We start from the raw sequence: 20611 nt of genomic DNA, 5'->3' as shown, positions 1-20611 counted from the left end.
ACAGTGCCTGACACATCGCAGGACCTCAAGAAACACCTGGGAAGTGATGGGGCTCCGGCCGGTCAAGGTCAGTGGCCTCCACCCACTCATGGGGTGCACAGGACGACAGCGCACCCTGGCCTTGCCGCCTCGGCTTTCCTTAGCTGGCGGAGTATTTGCGCCAGAACAGCAGGCAGCTCTCCCGGCACGATCTCATCACCTCCTGCCTAAATGGTGCTGTATTTCTCCCCGGCCTCCCTGCCCCCCCCCAGGCACCAATAACAGCCTCCAAAACAAACCTCCAGGCTCAAACGCACGCGGAGGTCCCAGCACCCTGTGATCCGACAGCATGAGAGGAAGCCCGTGCTCGGGAGTTGAGCCTACAGAAGTCCTCAGAGACGTGGGGACAATGCGCGGAGGGCGTCACCGCAGTCTGCTTTATACGTCTTTACACGGCTGGAAATTGAAAATGATACCGATGTCTGAAAACAAGGATTTGGTTAAATAAATAATACCTCCTTCTGCTGAGAGTTTATTATGGGGCCACTAAAAACAGCAGTTGGAAAATACGCAGGAGCACAGGAAAATGTTTAAGACATAACATTAAATTGGGATCTAAGATTTAGAAAAACGTATACATTTGCATCTGAAAAAGACTAGTGAGAACATTCATCTCAAATATTAGCAGCTGTGATCTCTTAAGGTGGGTTAACGCGGGATTGTTTTTATGCCTCGTGTGTGTTATGGTTTCCAAAATTTCTATGATAATCGTAGATTATAATTTTTTAAAATAAGATTTTTTTAGGGAGAATTTTTGGAGAAGCATTTAGCAACATCCTTATCAAGAACTTCTTTTTTAAAAAGACTTTTTTTTTAGAGAGAGAGCAAGAGAGTACAAGCAGGGAAGAGGGGTAGAGGGAGAGGGAGCAGCAGACTCCCCACTAAGCAAGGAGCCCTGATGGGGGACTCGATCCCAGGACCCCAAGATCATGACCTGAGCTGAAGGCAGACGCTTCACCGACTGAGACACCCAGGTCTCCCTCAAGAACATCTTTCAGGGTGGATGGCGGCACGCAGCCTCCCGGTTGAGGGAATGCGAAGTTACTGCCACGTGCAGAGTTTCGCAGATGCTGATCCCTCTCAGTAAACCCCGGGGCCTGAGTCCGTTCCAGAGCGTCCACCAGGTGGAGAACACAGGAACCCTGACCCCAAGAGGAGATGAGCAGTGGGCGTGGGAGAGGGTCTGGGAGAGCCCAGGGGAGGTGTCTGGCCCAGCTGGGGAGGGGACATTTGCACACAGCAGGGACAGGGCCGGGAAGCAGGGTAGAGTTCTTATGGAGGCTGTCCCCAGGGAGGCCAGGCAGGGCAGAGGCCACGGAGGCCCTTTGCAGGTGGGGCTGGGGGTGTGCTCTAGAGGGAGAACCTGTGAGGGTCCTGAGGACCAAAGAGACGGCCCTCGGCTAAATGCAGGCCCAACAATCAGATCAGGACCCCAAATTCACAGGCTGCCCTTCCCCACTGAGCCCCTGTCCCCCATTTCTCTGGAAGGATCCTAGGGATTGGGAGGCCATGCTGTGGGCTCACATGCACAGGGTGGCCTTCACGGCGCGGCTGTCCATCACCACCGCTGCAAGAGCTCCACTCAGAACAAATGTCTTGCCCGGGGCAGGTGGCGTAGGGCCGTCCCGAAGAAGCTGGGGGCCTGTGTGCTGTCTGCTCACATCTACATCTTCCCTGGACTCTTCCAGAGCCTGGGGCTGGCCTTTCCAGCCTGCAGGAATGGGGTCGCAGAAGTGGGACGCAGGAGAGAGTGGGAGGGACGAAACCACAGGAAGGACGAGAGGCAAGCCCAGATGGCATGTGGCTCCCCAAGGGCAGGCTCCACCCAGGAAGCTGGACTCAGGCTTGACCAGGCTGGAGAGGACCAGCATGTTCCTGTCACCTGCCAAGGCCAGCAGCCATACTTCCTTAAGGCAGCCTTGGGTCACTGAAGGACTGCTGGGGCGCACTGCCCGGGCTGGCAGAGCTGGGGGGACACGGGCTGGGGCTGCTGAGGGTGAGCACACATGAGGCCAGTAGTGGACACAGCCACGCGGAGGCACCGTGCAGGGAGAGCTGCCTGGAAGAACAGGGACACGGTACAGGTGCCCCAGGATGGGACCTTCCTCCAGGAAGTCCTCCTTGGCCACCACTCCCTCTAACCAACTAAGTGCAGGCAGCTAATGCTCCCTGGTTCTCTCAGCTTCATCATGGTGCAGATTATATGTCATCACCCCGGGTCATTTGCTTGTTTGTACCCTTTATTAAACTGGGTCTTAGGGGTTCTTTACCATGCCTTACTCAAACCCAGAACCTGGATGGTTGGATGAGAGAATGGGGAAGCTGGTGGGTAAGGGACGGATACATGGGGGATGGAAGATGGATGGGCGGAAGAATGGGTGGATGGGGGGGTTGGTGGGTGGGCAGGGGATGGATAAGGGGGGATAGAAGGATGGATGGATGTATGGATGGAGGTTGGTGGGTGGATAGGGGATGAATACAGGGTGGGTGGAGGATAGATGGATGGATGAATGGATGGATGGATGGATAGATGGATAGATGGACAGACAGGTGTAGGGTGTTGGTGGGTGGACAGGGGACAGACACATGGGGTGGAGGACAGATGAAAGGATGAATAGATGGGTGTGGGGGGTTGGCGGGTGGACATGGGATGGATACAGGGTGGGTGGGTGGATGATGGATGGATGGATGGATGGATGAACAGATGGATAGATGGGTGTGGGGGGTTGGCGGGTGGACATGGGATGGATACAGGGTGGGTGGGTGGATGATGGATGGATGGATGGATGGATGAACAGATAGATAGATGGGTGTGGGGCACTGGTGGGTGGACAGGGGTTGGATACGCAGGAGATGGATAGATCAATGGATGAAGGATAGACAGATAGAAGGGGGATGGATGGATGAGTGGGTGATGGTGGGGAGAGGTGAAGGAAGCAAGGGAAGTGGTTGGCGGAGGGGAGGAAGGAGGAGGATGGCCAGCAGGCAGAGAAGCCAGTCATCACTGGCTGGGAGGGGTCCTCAGGGGGCCTGGAGCAGGGGGAGCCAGTATCTGAGCGAGAGCAGAGGGAGGGAGAAGAGGCTTGGGGGCTGGGGATACTCAAGGATTTCTTTAAACGTCCTGTGACCTTCCAGCCACTCCGAATCTTGTTCCAGAATATTTTACAGGCACCTCAAGGCCTCAGAGCCTGACCTCATCAAACTGTTGATTCAAATCGAATTATTTATTGAATAGACTCAAACCCTGAAAGCTTTTAAGTCAGCGCCTGCCTTGATCCCTATCTCCTCTGGGTCTTGATTAAATCAAACTCAGACCTGCATGGTGATGCTGAAGCCGTCGCCTGGAGAGGCCGGCGGGGAGGGAGGAAAGCCCCCCGGGGAGGAAGGACACCCACTGAGTGCCAAGCGTCCACGCATTAGCTGCCGTCCTTGCTGTCGCAGCCTGGAGGCCTGCACCGTTGCCACCTCTGGCTCAGGTTGGACGGGAGAGGATGCGAGGCAGGGAAGTCTCGGAGCCCGAACAGAAGCATGATTGATGTGTGCGGGGCACGGACCACGCAGCAGCCAGGCCCAAGGTTAGCCTCGGGGGGAAGCCCCTTGAGGTCTAAGACCGCCTCTCCAAAATCCCCACGCTTTCCGGGCCACCAAAGGGCAAAGTACATCCTGTCTTTATAATTCACCCGCTGGAGGCTGTGGCTGCAGACCTGCCCCCAGCACCACCTTCCGACAAGGCCTCTATTGGCACATGGGTCCTTGTTCGCCCTGATGCTCGGGGCCCGAGGGACTGTCGTCGGCTCGGGAAGCACGCTGCGCACCGTCTCTGTCCACCTCACCCTGGGACATTGAGCCACGCGGATATCCCCACCCTGACCGTCATCCTGTCTGCAGGGAAGGACCTTGATGCTGCTTTGTGTTAGCACACGTCGCGAGGCCCTCGGACGGCTGGGGTCACTGCTCAACCTCCCCAGACCCTGTGTTCACAACATGGAATGCTAAAATTCTACATATTAAAGATGGAGAGCGAGGGAGACATCGCAGGACCACAGAACCAAATCTGATTTTAAGTAGGATGCAGTAACAACGCAGTAACATGAAACGTGAACAGAAGTGATCAGAAAATCTCAAACACCAGCTCCACCAGAACGCAGGATCTGAAACAGAGCTTCCCAAAGTGTGAGCCAAGGAGAACCAGTCCCGGGACATGCTCAGCAGAACCAAAATAAAACAATACATAAATATTAAAATGCATACATAAAATAAAATTAAAATTAATTTGATTTAATTTAAATTTAAAATGAAATGACATTTAAATAAAATCAAGATGAAAGATGATGGTCTCAGCTGAGATGGGAAAACGCCTCCCCAGCTCCTTCTGGAGACGTACAATGTACATCGGTGTGTCAGACCCTCCCAAGGTCCTACTACAAAGAAACCTGGTTGGTTTTCAACCTAAGAATGTTTATCAAACTTACAGGACCACAAAGCATGCATTTTCTGGAAACACCTATGACCTATGTGAGACTTCACATTGTCATTCAGCAAACACTGACTTTGCTCCTCTCCCCTCCCCCGTTGGTGTTGGGTTGGACCCTGTGAGTTGCTTTGGTCAATGGAATTCTAGCAAATGTGACGTGGGCAGAAGCCACGAATGCACTTGTGTGGTTGGCTTGGTTCTTGAGTTGCAGCGTGGTACATGGGAAGAATGTGTCCTCCCAGCCTCCATCCCGTCGGCTCAGGTCCCAGAACAAACACAGAGGGAGCAGGCCATGCCCGCCAGCCCGCGGCCTGAAGTAGAGCTGCCCATCCGTGCCCTGAGCAAGGCGGCCAAACCAGTCAACCCAGGGGTGTGAGGATAAGTACACGGCACATGCCACTGAGTTTGGGGTGACTTGTTACGCAGCACTGTTGCACCATAGCTGACTAATACACCACCCCACAGAAATACTCTTCTAAGAACTGCACACAACAAATAACACAGCAAAGAAAAACACTCATAAGAGGGATGGTTCTTAGAAGCTACTGGAAAGAGGGGTGCCCGGGTGGCTCAGTCGGTGAAGCACCTGCCTTATGCTCAGGTCACGATCCTGGGGTCCTGGGATCAAGCCTTGAGATGGGCTCTGTGCTCAGCAGGGAGTCTCCCTCTCCTTCTGACCCCCCCCACTTGTTCTCTCTCTCTCTCTCTCCCCCAAATAAATAAATAAAATCTTAAAAAAAAAAAAAAGAAGCTGTTGGGAAAGAATGAGCAGCACATGCTGGGAGCTCAAGACACACTCTGAGGACGAGCCTCTTAGAATCAAGGGTGCTGGAGAGCACCTGGGCGATCTGCAGCGGAGACGCAGGGTTTAAGAAAAAGTTGAGCAACCCAAAGGAAAAAGATGTAGGACAGAAGCAGGTAAAGCCCAGGGGAGGAAACTTGACTAGTCAATAAACAAAGGAAAGTAGGTTCAGGCCCACAAAGAAACACAAAGATGCAAAATAAAACCACACCAGTGTACACTCTCACACCCGCCTGAGTCCGGACACGTGAGGTCTGACGATGACAGAGATGCGGAGCGGGCATCACCCCGCAGACAGACTGGCAGCAAGAGGACGAGGAAGCTGAGACGCAGGTGTGGACGCTCGCAGCAGCCCTGATGGGAATGACAAAATCTGGGGGGAGAAAAACCCCGATGCTCCCACAGCAGGGGGACGCACAGATCAGCCAGCTCACGTGTGCGGCACGGATAAATTACCAAACCGAGCTGGGAGTATAAATCAGATTTCAAAAGGCAGCGTGATGCCGTTTACATCAATTTTTAAAACATGCTAAAAAGTAGAACACGTCGGTTGCGGACACACACATGCGGAGTTAACACGGAGTGCACACTCGGGATGACCCCCACCAAGTTCAAGCTGGTGGTTTCTTCCGGGTGGGCGCTGGCAGGGTGCGGGGGATGGGAGGAGGGAGCAGAGAGCCGGGCTTGATCAGAATCTGTAAGGGTACATTTCTTGAAGAGATAGAGATCCCAGACAGGAAAAAAATTAACATCTGTGACGGCGAGGGACCCGTATTGGAGCCCAGGCTCTGTTCTGATAACAGCTAAAGCCTTAAGCTTCCGTGGCTTCACCAATACTGTTCCCACTCATCATCCACTGGCCCACACCCCCCAGATGACCCCAAAATAACCACCCGCGGGGGGGCTGGCGAAGGAAGGAAACGCTTGGATTACTTGGTGAGCACTGGACCATCTCCAACTCACGGTACCCAGTCCATTCTAGGATCCCTGCATACATTAGAGATCTCATGATTAATTCCGTATCGAAGGAAGAGAACCACCAGACGGAGAGGATGCCACCAAGTCACTCGGGGAGAAAAGCTGAGACCCAGGCCCACCCCAGGATTCCCACGGTTGCCCCTGGCTGAAGGTCCTGCCCAAGGCCATACGTGCCAGAGGAACAGTAGGGCTGGCGTGGCCTTCACACCATCCCGGTTCAGAGATGGGGCAGTCACAGTGTCAAGCGGGCTATGGGCCTGGGACTGCCATTTCACATGGCTTTGCCCACAGCCACACTCAGTGTGAGGCTGCAGGCCGTCCCAGGGGCTGCGACACGGCAGAGAGAGGCGGGGCATTGAAAGGTGGGCCAAGATCCACTTGCTCCCTGACTCAGGACGCTCCCAGTCCCCTCCATCAGAGCCAACTCGGTGCTCCTGGCCCCTACACCGTCCCCTAGGATGGCCCCACAGACGTAAAGCGTTCCCTAGATCACATGACTATTTCCCAAGAACCATATCACCATACCTCCACCCATCCATTCATCCACCCATCCATTCGCATGGCCATCTGTCCACCTATCATCCATCAGTCCGTCCATGCACCCGATGCCCGGCCTATAGCAGATCTGTGAAAAATGCAGGGCATCCAGTGATCATCAAAGTGGACCCAACTGGGGGCGCCTGGGTGGCTCAGTCGTTAAGCGTCTGCTTTCAGCTCAGGGTGTGATCCCAGGGTCCTGGGATCGAGCCCCACATCGGGCTCCCTGCTCCGCTGGGAGCCTGCTTCTTCCTCTCCCACTCCCCCTGCTTGTGTTTCCTCTCTCGCTGGCTGTCTCTCTGTCAAATAAATAAATAAAATCTTTAAAAAAAAAGGTGGACCCAACGGGGCTCTGTCCTCAGTCAGCATACGTTCTGGGTGCAGGGAGAGGGGACAAACCAGACCCAAGAACTCCCACGTTCAAGGAGAGATGTGATGAGGAATGCCTGGGGCCGCTCTACCCTGAGTGGTGGGTGGTCTCTTCGAAGAAAAGAGGCTCAGACTGAGACTAAATGTCCACGAGGGGCCAGTACCTGAGGGTCAGTGCCAAGTGCACGCCAGGCAGGCAGCCCCAACAGGCACTGCCCCTCGCGGGAGGAGCCAGGATGGGGAGTGGGTAGGAGCCAGGGGACGTGGCTTATCCCAGTCCCTGGGGAAGCCACTGCAGGAAGCTAAGCCTCACTCCCAAGCAGTGGAACCCCAGGCGACTCAGTGTGGTCTCTGGCCCAGCACCCACGGCAGCGTGTGGGCACCTGTTACGGACGCAGACCGGGACACCTGAGTGCCCAGCGAAGCCTGAAAGGAAATGTGCTAAGTCCACCCGGCCTGGGGCAGCTCCCACCTGGGAGCTTCCGGGGAGTCTCCACACTGAGTCTGCATCGTCCAAGGCCCGGCCCGAGTGGCAGCAGTCCGTGAGAGCTTTCTAAGTGACCCTTGTGCCTCCCACTGAGAACCCCGTTATCTACACGTTGTAATTCGCTCAAACCTCCGTGGCTTGCAGCCACCTTCCCGAGAGCATCGATGAGCCTCACTGGCCATTTGGGATTCAGCTGAGGTGACACCAAACGGGCCTCTCCAGATCCAGCCCGGGCTGGACAACAGCACCACGCGGGAGCTCCCGACCGTCTGCCCTGCCATAGACCTGACCGCGCCCAGTGTGGCCCACGTGGGGCACCCCGGCATCGCTAAGCCTCCCAGGTGACCCCAAAACCGGGAGGGTCCTGCTCCCCCCAGTGTGCCCCGTGGGCCGGCAACACTGCATCACCCAGAACCTGCAGGCAGTGCAGAGCCCCGGGCCCCAGCCCTGACCCAGGAACCAGAACCTGAACTTTAACGGGACCACCACGTGACTCCCACGGTCCTGGGAATGAGAACGCCACCCCTCTTCAGGAGACAGACTTTGCTGGGGATGAGATCACCCTTAAGGGGGCAAAAACCGGTCTGGAATGGTGTGAAAAATCTTACGTTCTTACGTACAAGGCCCAGGTCCCATATAGAACTCGAACAGAAAGACCTTTGTGGGTGGGGCATCATCCAGGAGAACAAGGTCTCAACGGCTTCCTGCAGAGGCCGGTCAAGCAGGCAGTGGCCAACCCCTGCTCCAGGCTGTGGGCCCGGGCAGGCTCGGCTGGGGACTCGGCCTCCACTGTTTCAGAGGTGCCCCTCGTTTCTTTGCCCAGGAATAGTCTCAGTTGTCAAGCTGCTGGCCCAGCGTCCTGGGAACCCCCTCAGTTCCCGTTGGCCACCCGATGTCTGCCAGCATCTGGGGGACAGCCCCGAACCAGGAGAAGAACCGAGCGACATCCTCTGGCGGGTGGGTATGGGGGCATGGGAGCCTTCACAGATCAGGTCGTTGTTAGTTTCGTATTCCAAACACTATTTCTCTTCACCTTGACACCGCTACGGCTCTACCACGGAGTGGACACGAAATGCACATCCACTCTGCCGGACCGAGAGCACCCGTGCTCTCCCACACCTGCCGCTGTAGCTTCCGGCTCTGCCCGCGAACTCCCCGCGCTGGGACGGGACCAGCTGGGACACACAGCTGTCAGCCTTGGGAAGCCACCAGGGACAAGTGAGCAGGACCAGACTGCGGGCGAGCGTGCATCTCAAGTCCCTGGAGCCTTGGAAGGGGAGAGGCTGGAGGGGCTAGAGGGGCAGCAGGGGGAGAGGGGGAGGAGCTGGGACGGGCTACAGAATCCCACCAAGGATGAAGCGGTAGAAAGGGAGCACGGCTGAGGGTGGAGAACCAGACGCAGGTGCAAGAGTCATTTAGGAAGTCAGATCTGGGCGGTGTGGCCAGAGAGGAGATGACCATGCAGGGAGCGGAATGGCGGAGCCAAACCCATGTGTCCATGACCGACCTCCAGGGACAGTGCACAGCCTCATTTGGAAAAGCGGTGGCTGTGGATGTAATTGAGTTAGAGCTCTTGAGAGGAGATCACCCCGGATCACCCAGGTGGGCCCTCAATCCAACAGTAAGTGTCCTCATAAGGCACACGCAGAGATGGACACACAGAGAGGCCGCGGGGACAGGGCCTGCAGTGCCCGCAGCCCCAGGAGCTGGAAGAGGCAGGAAGGACCCTGCTCTGGAGTCCCAGGGGCAACCCGGCCCCGCCCACACCTCCCTCTAGGCTCTGGCCTCCGGGGCTGGGAGAGAACAAATTCCTGTTGCTGTCATCCTTTGCTCCAGCGGCCCCAGGACCTTCCCACAGACTGGACATCAGGTGAGTGCCCGGCTGGCTGGTCTGAGCGAGAGTGCCCCTCCTCCTCCTGTTGCTAACTGCCCTGGGGCTCCAGGACAGAAGGTGCTGGTGGGGGACCAGCTCTGAAGCCAACCTGTGGCTCTCCCAGGGAGGGGCTCGCTGCGGCCCCACCCCGAAGTAAGGGGCAGGCTGTTGGATCAGCGAAGCCAGCTCGGGGAGTGAGGGAGATGCTGCTGACGTGTGGCCCATGAAATGCGGGACAATTACAGATGCACTCAGCTTAGATTTCGGGGAGCTATTTCCAGAATGTTAATACCATTCCTGTCATTAAAAATGTATTGATGGCGACCTCAGAAGAGACTCCTTGGGGGGTCAGGGGACGCGTCCCCTGAGGGGGCTTCAATACATTCGCTCCAGGCACGGGCTCTGCCAGCCCCCATCCACGCGGGCTTTGAGCGGCAGACGGCAGAGGCGTGGCGCCCCCACGAAGAGCAGTGGCAATCCTTCCACTTCTAAAGATGCTCACCCGAGTCCCAAAATGGAGAGGACACGAGCTGACCATCCTCGCAAGGCCAAGTGTGAGTGGCAGTTAAACACAGAAGCTGCTGGCCCTCGCCAGGAACCCCGGGACACAAAGGAGAGCGGCCATGCGCCGCGGGGCCCAGCAGGTGCAGGCCAGCCCGCCGGGAACCGCTCACCCTCGGGCTCGCTCTCCGGCTCGGTCACTGCTCCCCGAGATTCTGCCCAGGGAACAAAAGGAGGAGGAAAACCACACGTCTCCGTGTTTTACAGCAGCGGCGTGGCTTAGCGTCCGAAGAAACCCACTCCGGCGCGAGTTCGTGGCCCCGGAGCGCGCTGATGCGGACGCGGGCCAACGGGACCCACTGGAAACAGATGCATGAAGAAAGGAGAATGCGAAAGTTTATCCACGTCTGACTTTATAAATACGTCCGCGTGAGAAAGATAAACAGAAGAAGGAATGGCGCTGAACGGGGAGGGGGTGATCCTGACATGACTAATGCCTTTGCACGTATTTTTAATAAAGGAGAGAAAATGTCTGTGCACCGTGATGAGAACACAGAGAATTAAAGTCGGCTGATTTGCTTTGGAGAAAAACTCCATCGAGACCATATACCGTTGCAGGGACGTCCCAGGTCAGCTCGCTGGGCACGCACACTCTCTCAGGCAAGGACAGGTCAGGCCCTGAGGCTCAGGGCAGAGCAGAGCGAGCCCCTGTCGGAGCAGTCCCGAGGTGGGTGGCTGGCCTCTCTCTCGGCTTCTCTACTTGCGTCTGAAGAATCTGAGTCTGGAGCCCGTAAGCAAGAAGGCCTGGCCCCCACGCCATGGGACTGGCCCAAAGCCACCATTCCCACCGTGTCCCCCACGAGGATGGGCAGCTCTGTCCCGTGGGCATGGATCACACTGGGGAGGACTGTTCGCTGTCAAAACGACATTTACAACACCCCCGTTTCCTCCGTGTGGGGCCTGCGGAGATGCTGCCGAGAGCGGAGGACCCCCAGTGCAAGGGACGGCCAGCAGGTGCTGAGGAAGGAAGAGCCCACCCCTTTAGGACTTGGCCGGCTTACAGCAGGTGGGGCCGACAAGGGGACTACAGAATTCTGCCTGGGGGAAGAGAAGACTCAGGCGCCTCTGTTCACTGTGTAGCCCGGGCACCCGTTCTTGGACCATCCACCTAGCCAGGGGAAGGCCCTCCATGGGCCAGCCCTTCCTGGGGGCCTCGCCCCGAAAGCAGTCCTAGAACACAAACCCTCAAGTGTTCGGGCCATTTTCTGCTCTCATCCCAAATGCCGAGCGCCTCCCCCGACACTGAACAGCATTTTGAAAGCAACCCTCCTACGTCTTCTTGGTGGGTGAGCTGCTTCGAGGCACAAGTTGAAAATCCACCGACACATGAGGTCATGGGGGCGGGCAGGACAACACCTGTCCTCCTCACAGGACGCGGACTCCTTTCCCCGAGGCTGGTGGGGGAACGTGGGGGCAGGCTGGGGCATCCGCGGGGCGCACCCGGCCAAGAGGTGCCAACTAGCAAAGGTGCTCAGGCTGGAGGGGTAAGAAAAAACGCAGGGCAGCACGCGGGCTTACTCCCCAGACTGGGCGCCATCAGGACCGCCAGTGACCATGCCAGCTGGCCCCAAGGTGACAGCAACCCTCATACAGCAAGGAAAGGACCCAGCTCGAGGTGCCATTTCAACACCCCCAAAGCATCGTGGAACTTCCCCAACAAGAACAACAGAATCAATCATCACGTTCCTGCCCTGGAAGGAGAGCCAAAAGCCCAAAGTAAACCAACGCGATGGGGCCGCACACACGCTACGGAGTCCTGATGAGCAGGTTTGGGTGTTTCTTTACAGATTTCAGATAGAAAAATGAATTAATTATTGCTTGAGAAACACATCTTGAAAACCAAAACGGCTCAACACCCAGAGAACGTGGGAGCGGCAAATGGTGCTTGGAGGAAACAGAATCCACGCCGGAGGAAAGCTTTGAAAGGACAGCGCAGGACGCTGGGAGCTTCCCGTCCCCCTTCCTGGGTGAGCAGGTGCAAATATCGAAGACGAGAATAACCGAAATGATTTCCCAAACCTTCTCTCCCACCTCGTTTAAAACATCAAAGGCGCTGCTTAATGTTCTTGGGCCGAATCCACATCTCACGTATAAAGAGACATCCCCCGTCGCCGGTGGGTCATTTATTTACCAAGCTCTCAGCTGAGCCAGGAAGAAAGAACCACATCCGAACAATGAGGGTAATCAGCGCACTTGGTACACTCCAGGAGCTGTGTCTGAAGTCCGGGGCACGGGCGGGGGCCATTTGTGCACGGACCCGAATTCACAGTGCAAACCCTCTTCCTCCACGGAGGAGAGAAGAAAGGGGGGTGGGAACCCAGAGTGAAAAGCCAGAGAAGACGCTTTCTAAAGGGCTGTGTCTTCTCCAGGGCCGGGTGTGCCCACCAACGAAACCCTCAATCGCCCTCCATGTCTCCTACACACATTGTGTAGCCAAAACGAAGTTGGGAGACCATCAACTCACAGGGCGTGGGGGTCTCGGCCCTCAGCCCAGGGAGATGTGCAGGTGCATAAGGAGAAAGGCCCACCCTGGGGGTGACTTACCGCCACAGAGAACTTTCCAGAACCTTCCCCATGTCTGCATGGTAATACTTCGTCAGGATTAGGATCACCTGTGGTGGCAACAGAGAGACAGAAGTCAGTGGGTTTGGAGGCTCTGACGGAAGGATCTAAGGACGGGCGCCCCACAGCCAGGATTTGGGGTGTTGTGTCGAGCATCAGCTGCCTGGGCCTCTCTGTCGGGCTTTCCCGGGGGCTCCAGCCACCCTGCAGCAGAGCGCCTAGACACAAGGACGTCTGCTCTGAAACGTCACTCCATTCTTCACAGTGACTTTGGGAACATCCCAATCCCGCGAGTGTCCCCCGGCAGCTGCCAGGAAACATTCAAACCCAGCCCTGAACCATCTCAAGCTGGGACCAAAGGGGCAGCCAAGGGGGTGGCCGCACGCTGGGCAGAGAACGCACTGGACAAGGCTTCCGAAGATGGGGACTCGGAGAACAGCCGAGAACAGCCGCCGGGGCTACACTCAAGACAAACGGAGGCCACGGGGCGCGGGCTGTGGTAACTCCCATCCGAGCGCTAGCTGACGGTGGAGCCAGCGACAGGGTGTGGAAGGCCCGAGGACAGCCCAGCGGGCCGGCGGGGGGCCGCACGCCATCGAAGGCACACACGCTGTTTCGAGGCTGGTGAACGATTCATCACACGCACTGGGCCCCGCGTGACCAAGCCTGTCCCACCCACAGCCCCGCAGAAGAGGCAACTGCGCGTACTGATGAAAACGCCCGGGTTTAAGAGCCCCCGAAAGTTCTCGCGGACTCACGAAGAAGCAAGAACAACAGAAAGGAAGCGAGGATTTGCCTGCCCGGCGGGGAAAGCACCTTCTCCCCAATTACTTCACCGGCCAATGCATTTTCTCGTACATCAAATTTCATTTCACTCGCTGCCAATCCCTATTAGCTGCTCCTAACACTCCCATTGCCATGGGAACCCTGGGAGGTAACTGGGAACACCCCCCTGCTGCCAGCAGAGCCGTTAGCCCGGTTAATTTGGGGTCACCACACCGGCCGTCCCCCATTTGGTTTCCTGACACCAGCACGACCTCCTTCACTCTCGGGTCTGGGGGCACGGCTGCCCCCAGACACAGCCTGGCTGATCTTCCTTTCCCCAGTGATGAAAGCAGGGAAGGCAGGAGGAGGGGACGCCAGCCGCAGCCGGACAGCGTGCGTCCTGGAGGCAGCAGTGATCAGAAACAAACTCGACGCCTCGTCTGAGGAGCCGCGATCGGCCCGGCCTTGCTGGGGAACAAAGCGACTTTCTCCTGCCAGGCTCTCGGGCGGCCGAGCCGAGCGCAGATCCTCTGGAGACCGAGGGAGGCAGGCAGAGTGACAGGGCCTGGACGTGCCGGAGACAAGCGTATTTGTAACCTATTGATTTATATTTTATGGTCTCGCTGTTCCCAGAGGGGATTTCGAGGAGCCAGAGTGTGACAGCTGGAAGGGACCTCAAAGTTGGTTTAATCCAGCCCCTCCAGGGTGAAATCCTCAACCCAACATCCTTCTCAAGCCGCAGCCATTTCAGCCTTGCCCACGCACTTCGAGGGGTGGGGAGCTCACCCCCTAACAAGGGGCTCGGGCCCTTCTGTGGGCAGAGCTCCTTGTCCAGTGGTTTCTGCTGCTGGGATTAGTCCTGCCCTGCGGTCCATCTCCGGGCAGGGCTAGTGCCCCCCACCCCCTTCTGGGCGGGGCTCTCCCCTTAGGCCCACCCCCTTCACTCGGAGCACCAACACTCCCAGGCCATTGGGACCCTCTTTCCGCCGCCACCCCGAACTCCTTGGGTAATTCCTCCTCGACTCTCAGACCTCAGTCTAACTGACAGCCCCTCCAGGAAGACTCCCAGACCCCTCCCCTGGTTCAGTGCCCCCCACACTCCCCCAGACCCTGTGCTCTCCCCTCTGGACTGCTCCTGGGGCCTGTTCCCACCACTTGGTAATGAGCCCTTTGGGGGAGGGGACTGTGTCTTGCTTCATGTCCCAGCGCTGGGCACGGCTCCTGCTGACATGAAGAAGGCAATGGAGCCAGGAGAGGCGAGTGGCCTGGGCAAGGGCCCCGTCCCCCTGCTCTGGCCGTCCACTCACAAGTCCCCCTCTGCCATCAAGAGTATGCACCGTCCACTCTTGTGTAGGGGACAGAATCACTCTGCTGGCCCCTCCACAACCCATGAAGCTGAAAGAGAGTTTGGCCGCCGGAGGCCAGGGACGGGGGCCGTCCTCGCCCGGGGCTGAGACAAGGAGCCACCCAAGAGGGGTCAGCCCTGGGGGAGCCTGGCAGGTGCCCCTGACTCTGCAGCTGGTGGCAGAAGGAGCCCTCTGCTTCAGAGTCGGCCCCTCCAAGCCCGGTGTACCTCAGTTTCCCGCCCTGCCGCGAGGAAGGAACACCCAGCTCCCTCTGTGATGGTGAGGATGCCGGCGCCAGCAGCCACCCAGCAGGGGCCACGTTCGCTCACACTCACGGGCGTCAGCTCCGCCCCGACCCACGCAGGGCACCGGGCGACAGTTCACACACACCAACCCTCTTTACAGCCAGGACGCACGGGGCGGCTCCGGTCATCACCCCCACCGACAGACGAAGGAACCAACGCAGAGAGAGTGTCAGCACCGTGCGCACAGCCCGCGAGCCCCCGAGCAGGCACGGGAGCCCCGGCGACGCGTCCTCGGCATCGGGCTCAGCCGCCACCAGGCTAAGGCCGCGTCTCCACCATCTGCGCTGCGGACACCGTCCTGAAATCCCCCCAAGTGTTTGAACAAGGGCCCCGTGTGTTCATTACTTTCTGAAAGTTGTTTCAAAGAACTAAAAAGTATGGCCTGCCCTTTGGCGGGTCCTCTAACAGCTTTGGAAATGAAATCTCCCAGGAACCATTTTCTGCTGGCTGGCCTGTTTCCACAGTTCTGGGGTGCTTCGATCCGGGTGGAAGAAAAATCTGGAAGGGGAGTGGGGCTTCTGTGTCCCAGCCGTGGCCAAGGTCTCATCCCATCCCCGAGGCAGCCTGAGCCCACCCCCGCCCACACGACTCCCCCCCGGACAGTCAGGAATGCCCAAGGAGGGGACCAGGATTGAGAACTCCCCTGTGGAGGGAGAGCGGGCCCCTCAGGTCCCACGTCACCCCTCTGTCTCCTCTCTTCCCTTCCAGCCCCCCCGGCCCAGGAGGTGGGTGGGATCATGGTGGGAGTGCTGCCCCAGACGCCCCGTCCCCCAGGTCCAGCCAACCCGTGACCCCAGGGAGAGAAGCCGAGCTCTCTGGACTTCCCAGCCCTGCTCGTCCTTGAGGCTGCTAGGCTGTGGGCTCCATCAAGGAGGGGACGTGATCCACTTCGTTCCGCCCGAATTCCCAGGGCTTAGCACAGAGCAAGAGTTCACCAATATTCGTTGAGTGGATGAATGAATATCCCTGCCCGGAAGCAGATCCAGGGAGGAGACAGAGTCTGTCTTTCAGGCCGTGGCCACAGCCAACCCCAGCTGACCCCACCACCCCCTGCTGCTGGGGGGCTCCCACCAGAGCCCATACGCCTGGACCACCCTCTCCTTCTGATGCTAGCAAACCCTGCCCAAGGGACCAGAACTCTCCCCGTTCTTGAGGCCCCCAGCTCGTTCACAGCGATGCCTGCCCCAGCCTCAGGGGAGGATCTCAAGAACCCTGGTGGGGGAGCCCACCCCCTTCCCAGGCACAGCACATGAGGCGTTGCCAGCCGGAGTGTCCCAGGCAGCCAGGATCAAGGGGCTGGTGTGTGACGCAAGCAGCCCCCCACGCCAAGGGTCCCCCACTCAGAAGGGCCTGCACTTTGCTGTCCTCATCTTGAAATTCTTTAAAATGTTTGAACAAAGGGCCCTATGTTTTCACTATGCATTGAATCCTGTGAATAGCCTCGCTGGGCCTGACGTTCCCCAGTCTGAATCCCCCTCCAGCCCCTCGAGGTGTTGGAGAGAGTGTCTGTCTACCGAACCTGTTGAATCTCATCTCGCCGGTCAGGGAAGCAGAGGAGAGGCCAAGGTGGGGGCTGGAAGAAGGCATAGATTTAACGCCGGAACCCAGGGGAACTTGGGAGGCTTCACCCAGTTCCTGCCTTTAGAAATGGAGAAATAGAATCAGAGAAGGGAAGGGTGCTCAGCAAGGACAGGCCCTGGTCCTTCAAGAGCCCCACCCGGGGCCCAGGGGTAGCTTCCAGGGACAGGAGCCGGGGGCCTCACCAGCCCGCTCCTCCTCGAGACGCAGCCCAGGGCTCTCTCCCCAAGAAGGAAAGAAACCCTAACTCACGCAGAGACCCTCTGCAGGTCATGGAGCCCCCAACTCCAGATCCAGACGGTGTCCTGCCCCCAGGACACCCAACACGCCCCTCACTCCCCTGCTCTGCAAAGAGCCTATACAGTGCACAAGGAAAAGGGCGGCAGGTCTGTCCCTCAAAGCTCCTGCGAGGGGCTCCTAAAAACAGCCCTGCGTTTGAAGGAACCGCAGGGTCGCCAACCAGCAGGGAACCCTTAAGTGGCATTAGCAGATCTGCCAGTGTGAGAGGAGCCTGGCTCGGGGGGAGTGCCGGGGCCCAGGGCTGCGGAGGCCGGCAGCACAGGAATGAACATCCCCACCTGCAAACGGCATCCACCTTCGTCAGGTGCCCCGGCTCGGCTGGCACCACGTCTCCGACGGGATAAAACCCACAAGGAGGGTGCGGCGCATGGGGACAAGCCTGGCCCTCTGAGCCTCGGTTTCCTTAGCCGCGCATCGGAGCAGACTCGGTAGGACCTCACAAGGCTGCTGGGAGGGTGATGTCCAACCACACGGGCTTATACCAGGAATCAGAGCACAGATGCCCCGGGGCCCAGGCTCTCCCCCTGCGCGGCCACTGGCACGTGTTTGTCAGCCATTTCTGTATCCTGGGCAGGGAGTGGCCACAGCGGCACTGACCAGAGGTCCTGCAGCTCACCGTGAAACACTGGGCCTCCACCCACGGCCAGCATCCATTCGGCAGCGCAGTCATGAGCGGAGACACAAGTCCCTCGCGCAGGCAGATCGCTGAGTCCTGTGCCTTCCAAGGGCTCAAGAATAATCCAAGAAAAGTAACAGATACTCAGGCTCAATTCAGCTGTCCATCAATGAGCTCACTGCATACACACACAGAGACACACACACGCACGTGCACGCACATACGTGTGGCAGCAAGAATTCGGGCTCAACTGTGAACTCTGAAAATGGACTTCCCATCCGAAAATGGGAAAATGCAGAGGTGGCCCACGTGGGACAGGCCTGTGAGGGCCCAGAAGGCCCCCCTACATGCTGATGTGTCTTCTCCCCCCTCCCCCCGCCAATCGGGACAGGACCAGATGTGGCATAGTGAGGTAAGGTCCTCACTGCTCATAACAGGGTCTGTGACCAGCCACGCTTCCCCAGAGCTCCTAGAAATGCAGACCTCGGATGAGGCCCCACCCCGACCTGCTGACTCAGAATCTGTGTTTAAGAAACTGTACTGGCATATCCTTGCACCCAAAAAAGGCCTGGGTCCCCATCTGCTCACCCCCATCAGAAGCTGGAATAGCTTCCTATCACTCAAGTCGGCCCCATCCTCTCCATCCTCATGCAGCTGACCTGTCCCAGCTGACCAACAAAAAACACACACCACCCTTAGGCACACACCCACTGCCCTAACTCTCAGTCACCCCAGGGCCTTTGCACATGCTGGTCCCTGTGCTTACTGCCCTCCTCCTGCCCCTCTGTTCTGCCTCCCTCCTGCTCATTCTTCAAACCACTTCCTCCTGAAGCCTTCCCAGCCACAGGCTGTGAGCCCCAGGAGGGCAAAAACCAAGTCCGGTCAATCAGCACTTTCTCCCGAGCCCAGCCAAGTGCCAGCACATAGTGAGCATCTGATAAATAACTGCTCAGTGAATTCATCAGCAGGAAACCAGCTCCAAAAAGCCAGGAATGACTCCTGGTATGGCCTCCCCCACCCCCACCCCACCTGTCCCCTTTCACAGTTGTAGAAGTTGATGCCAGAATGCGACAACATTCCATCCTCTCAGAACACCAGAACACGTGGGTTTAGGAGCCCACCTAGGACTGAGGCCCAGAGAGGGAGGGGTCCAGACTGGGGGTCCCTGCAAAACCCCACTCTCGGCTCTCTGCACCATGATGCCCTGAGCCCCATAGGAGAGATGCTGAAGATGGGAAGGAGGTCAGGGTCTTCCACCATGCACCACTGTCCCCGTTACACAGATGAACCTGCTGAGGAACAGACGTAAGACAACGGCCCCGAGATCACACAGCTAGCATCGAACATGGGAACACGTAGAATAAACACGGCATGAAGTGTTGAGAAAAGGGAGGTCAAAAGAGAAGGCAGAGGATGAGATGTTTTATGGTGACTTCAAGTATTCATTCAACAAACAGTCTTATCGCTGACTATGGCGGGCATGAGGACCCACAGAGAAGGAGCAGCCAGGGTCCCAGCAGCTGCAGGCACCACCTGTCCCGTGGACCCATCAATGATGACATTCCCTCCACACTCAGGCTTCCAGGACACTCAGAAGAGCGCACCAAGGTGTGTTTCGCGATCGTAAACAAACGTTCACGCACAGAAAGGGTGGAAGGCTGCCCACACTCAGGGATGCTTTCTGTCCCGAGCTGTGAGCTAAGGCGCCCTCCTGGGGGTGCATTTGTGGAGGCCTGATCCAGCCACAGCCCCTTACAACCTGTTCCAAAACAGATGAGATTCTCCGAGAGGCCATGGGCTGTCGCTGGGCCCCAGCAGGAGGGCGCCCCTGGCTGTGGACAGCGGCTGGCTTCACCCACCCACTGCTATTCATGCCCCGGCACTTGTCTAAAAAAATGAGAAACAGTCCCTGCTCCAGCCTTCCCAACCTCACTGGGAGGTGAAGGAGCATTGGAAAATGGGGATCAAAAGACTTTAAAAACTGTCAACTGTTCTCCCGGGGGACAGGGCTGATTATCAAAATCGTTGGAGGGAATCACTTCTATTCCGTTGCTTGAGAGAGAACCCACCCAAACATTCCCAGCGATTGGGGAACCTGACCAGTTTGTCTTCTGAGAGCAGAAGTGCTCTGAGGCTGCACCTGTTCTCCAGAGATGCTGACTCCCCCCACCCCGGGGGCCCCAGAGGGACAGGACACAGAGTAATTACATGGAATGAGGCCCATGACTCGGCCCTCCGGATGGGACGTGATTCTCAGCACAGACTCGTCGGCCACACAAACATCCCACGCTGGCCGAGGAGGCTGATCTGTAACTGGCAGGGAGGGAAGGTGATGGAAGGTCAGGGACATCAGGACTGCCTCCCTCCTGGGCAATTCAGCACCAGCAGTCCCTCCCGGAGGCTCCCCAGGCTGGTGACCCCAGGCCGGCCAGGGCACGATTGTGAGACAGCAGCTTGCTGGCTGGCCTTTGTGTGGGGCCCGTGGGCAGCCTTCCTGCCCTGAGCCCCAGCGTCCTCATCCCCCGGGGGATGATGGAGGACTAGCAGACTTCACACCCAACAGCCAGACTGCTCTTAGGGGTCCACAATTTGAGGATGAAGACCTCCCACTAGATAAGCCCCCTGGAGCCCTGGGGTCACTCTCCACCTGTACTTGGAAGGATGCCAGTCCAGGGCAGATAGAAGCGGCTTGCAAAGGAGCCTCTTTCTAGGACCTTCGACTTCCCGTCAGTGGGGGTATAAAGACACACCCACAGTGAACGCCTAACAGCTCACAAAACTGCAGTCCATGGACCCCGTGGCCTGGCGATGCCATTCCTGGGGAGCTATTCTGTAGACATCCTTGTGCATACGGAATGATGGATGTCCGAAGTCATTTCCTGTGACACCGTAATAGTCAGAGATTGGAAACGGGCCAGGATAGATGGCCTGCAGCCCGGCCACCCTCGGGAGCACCACGTATCCATACAGAGGAAAGAGGAAGCGCCACGGACGGTGTGGACGGGTCTCCAGCATGGCG

General features: G+C 57.7%; 1 protein-coding gene across 4 annotated transcripts in view; it reads right to left on the bottom strand.

The window, feature by feature from the left end:
• Nucleotides 1-20611, bottom strand: part of SORCS2 (sortilin related VPS10 domain containing receptor 2) — a 451416-nt gene that overhangs the window by 256247 nt on the left and 174558 nt on the right. For all 4 annotated transcript variants that reach the window (XM_087864306.1, XM_087864305.1, XM_087864307.1 and 1 more), the window contains exon 2: nucleotides 12665-12732. In XM_087864306.1, the coding sequence (XP_087720432.1) occupies nucleotides 12665-12732 (68 nt within the window). The remainder of the gene's footprint in view (nucleotides 1-12664; nucleotides 12733-20611) is intronic.

The sequence above is a fragment of the Ursus americanus genome, chromosome 8 (assembly GCF_024610735.1).
Source record: "Ursus americanus isolate L20-20 chromosome 8, mUrsAme1.1.p, whole genome shotgun sequence".
NCBI classification, from domain to species: domain Eukaryota; kingdom Metazoa; phylum Chordata; class Mammalia; order Carnivora; family Ursidae; genus Ursus; species Ursus americanus.
Note: the sequence above shows the minus strand (reverse complement) of the source record. Positions and strands in the feature narration are given on the sequence as shown.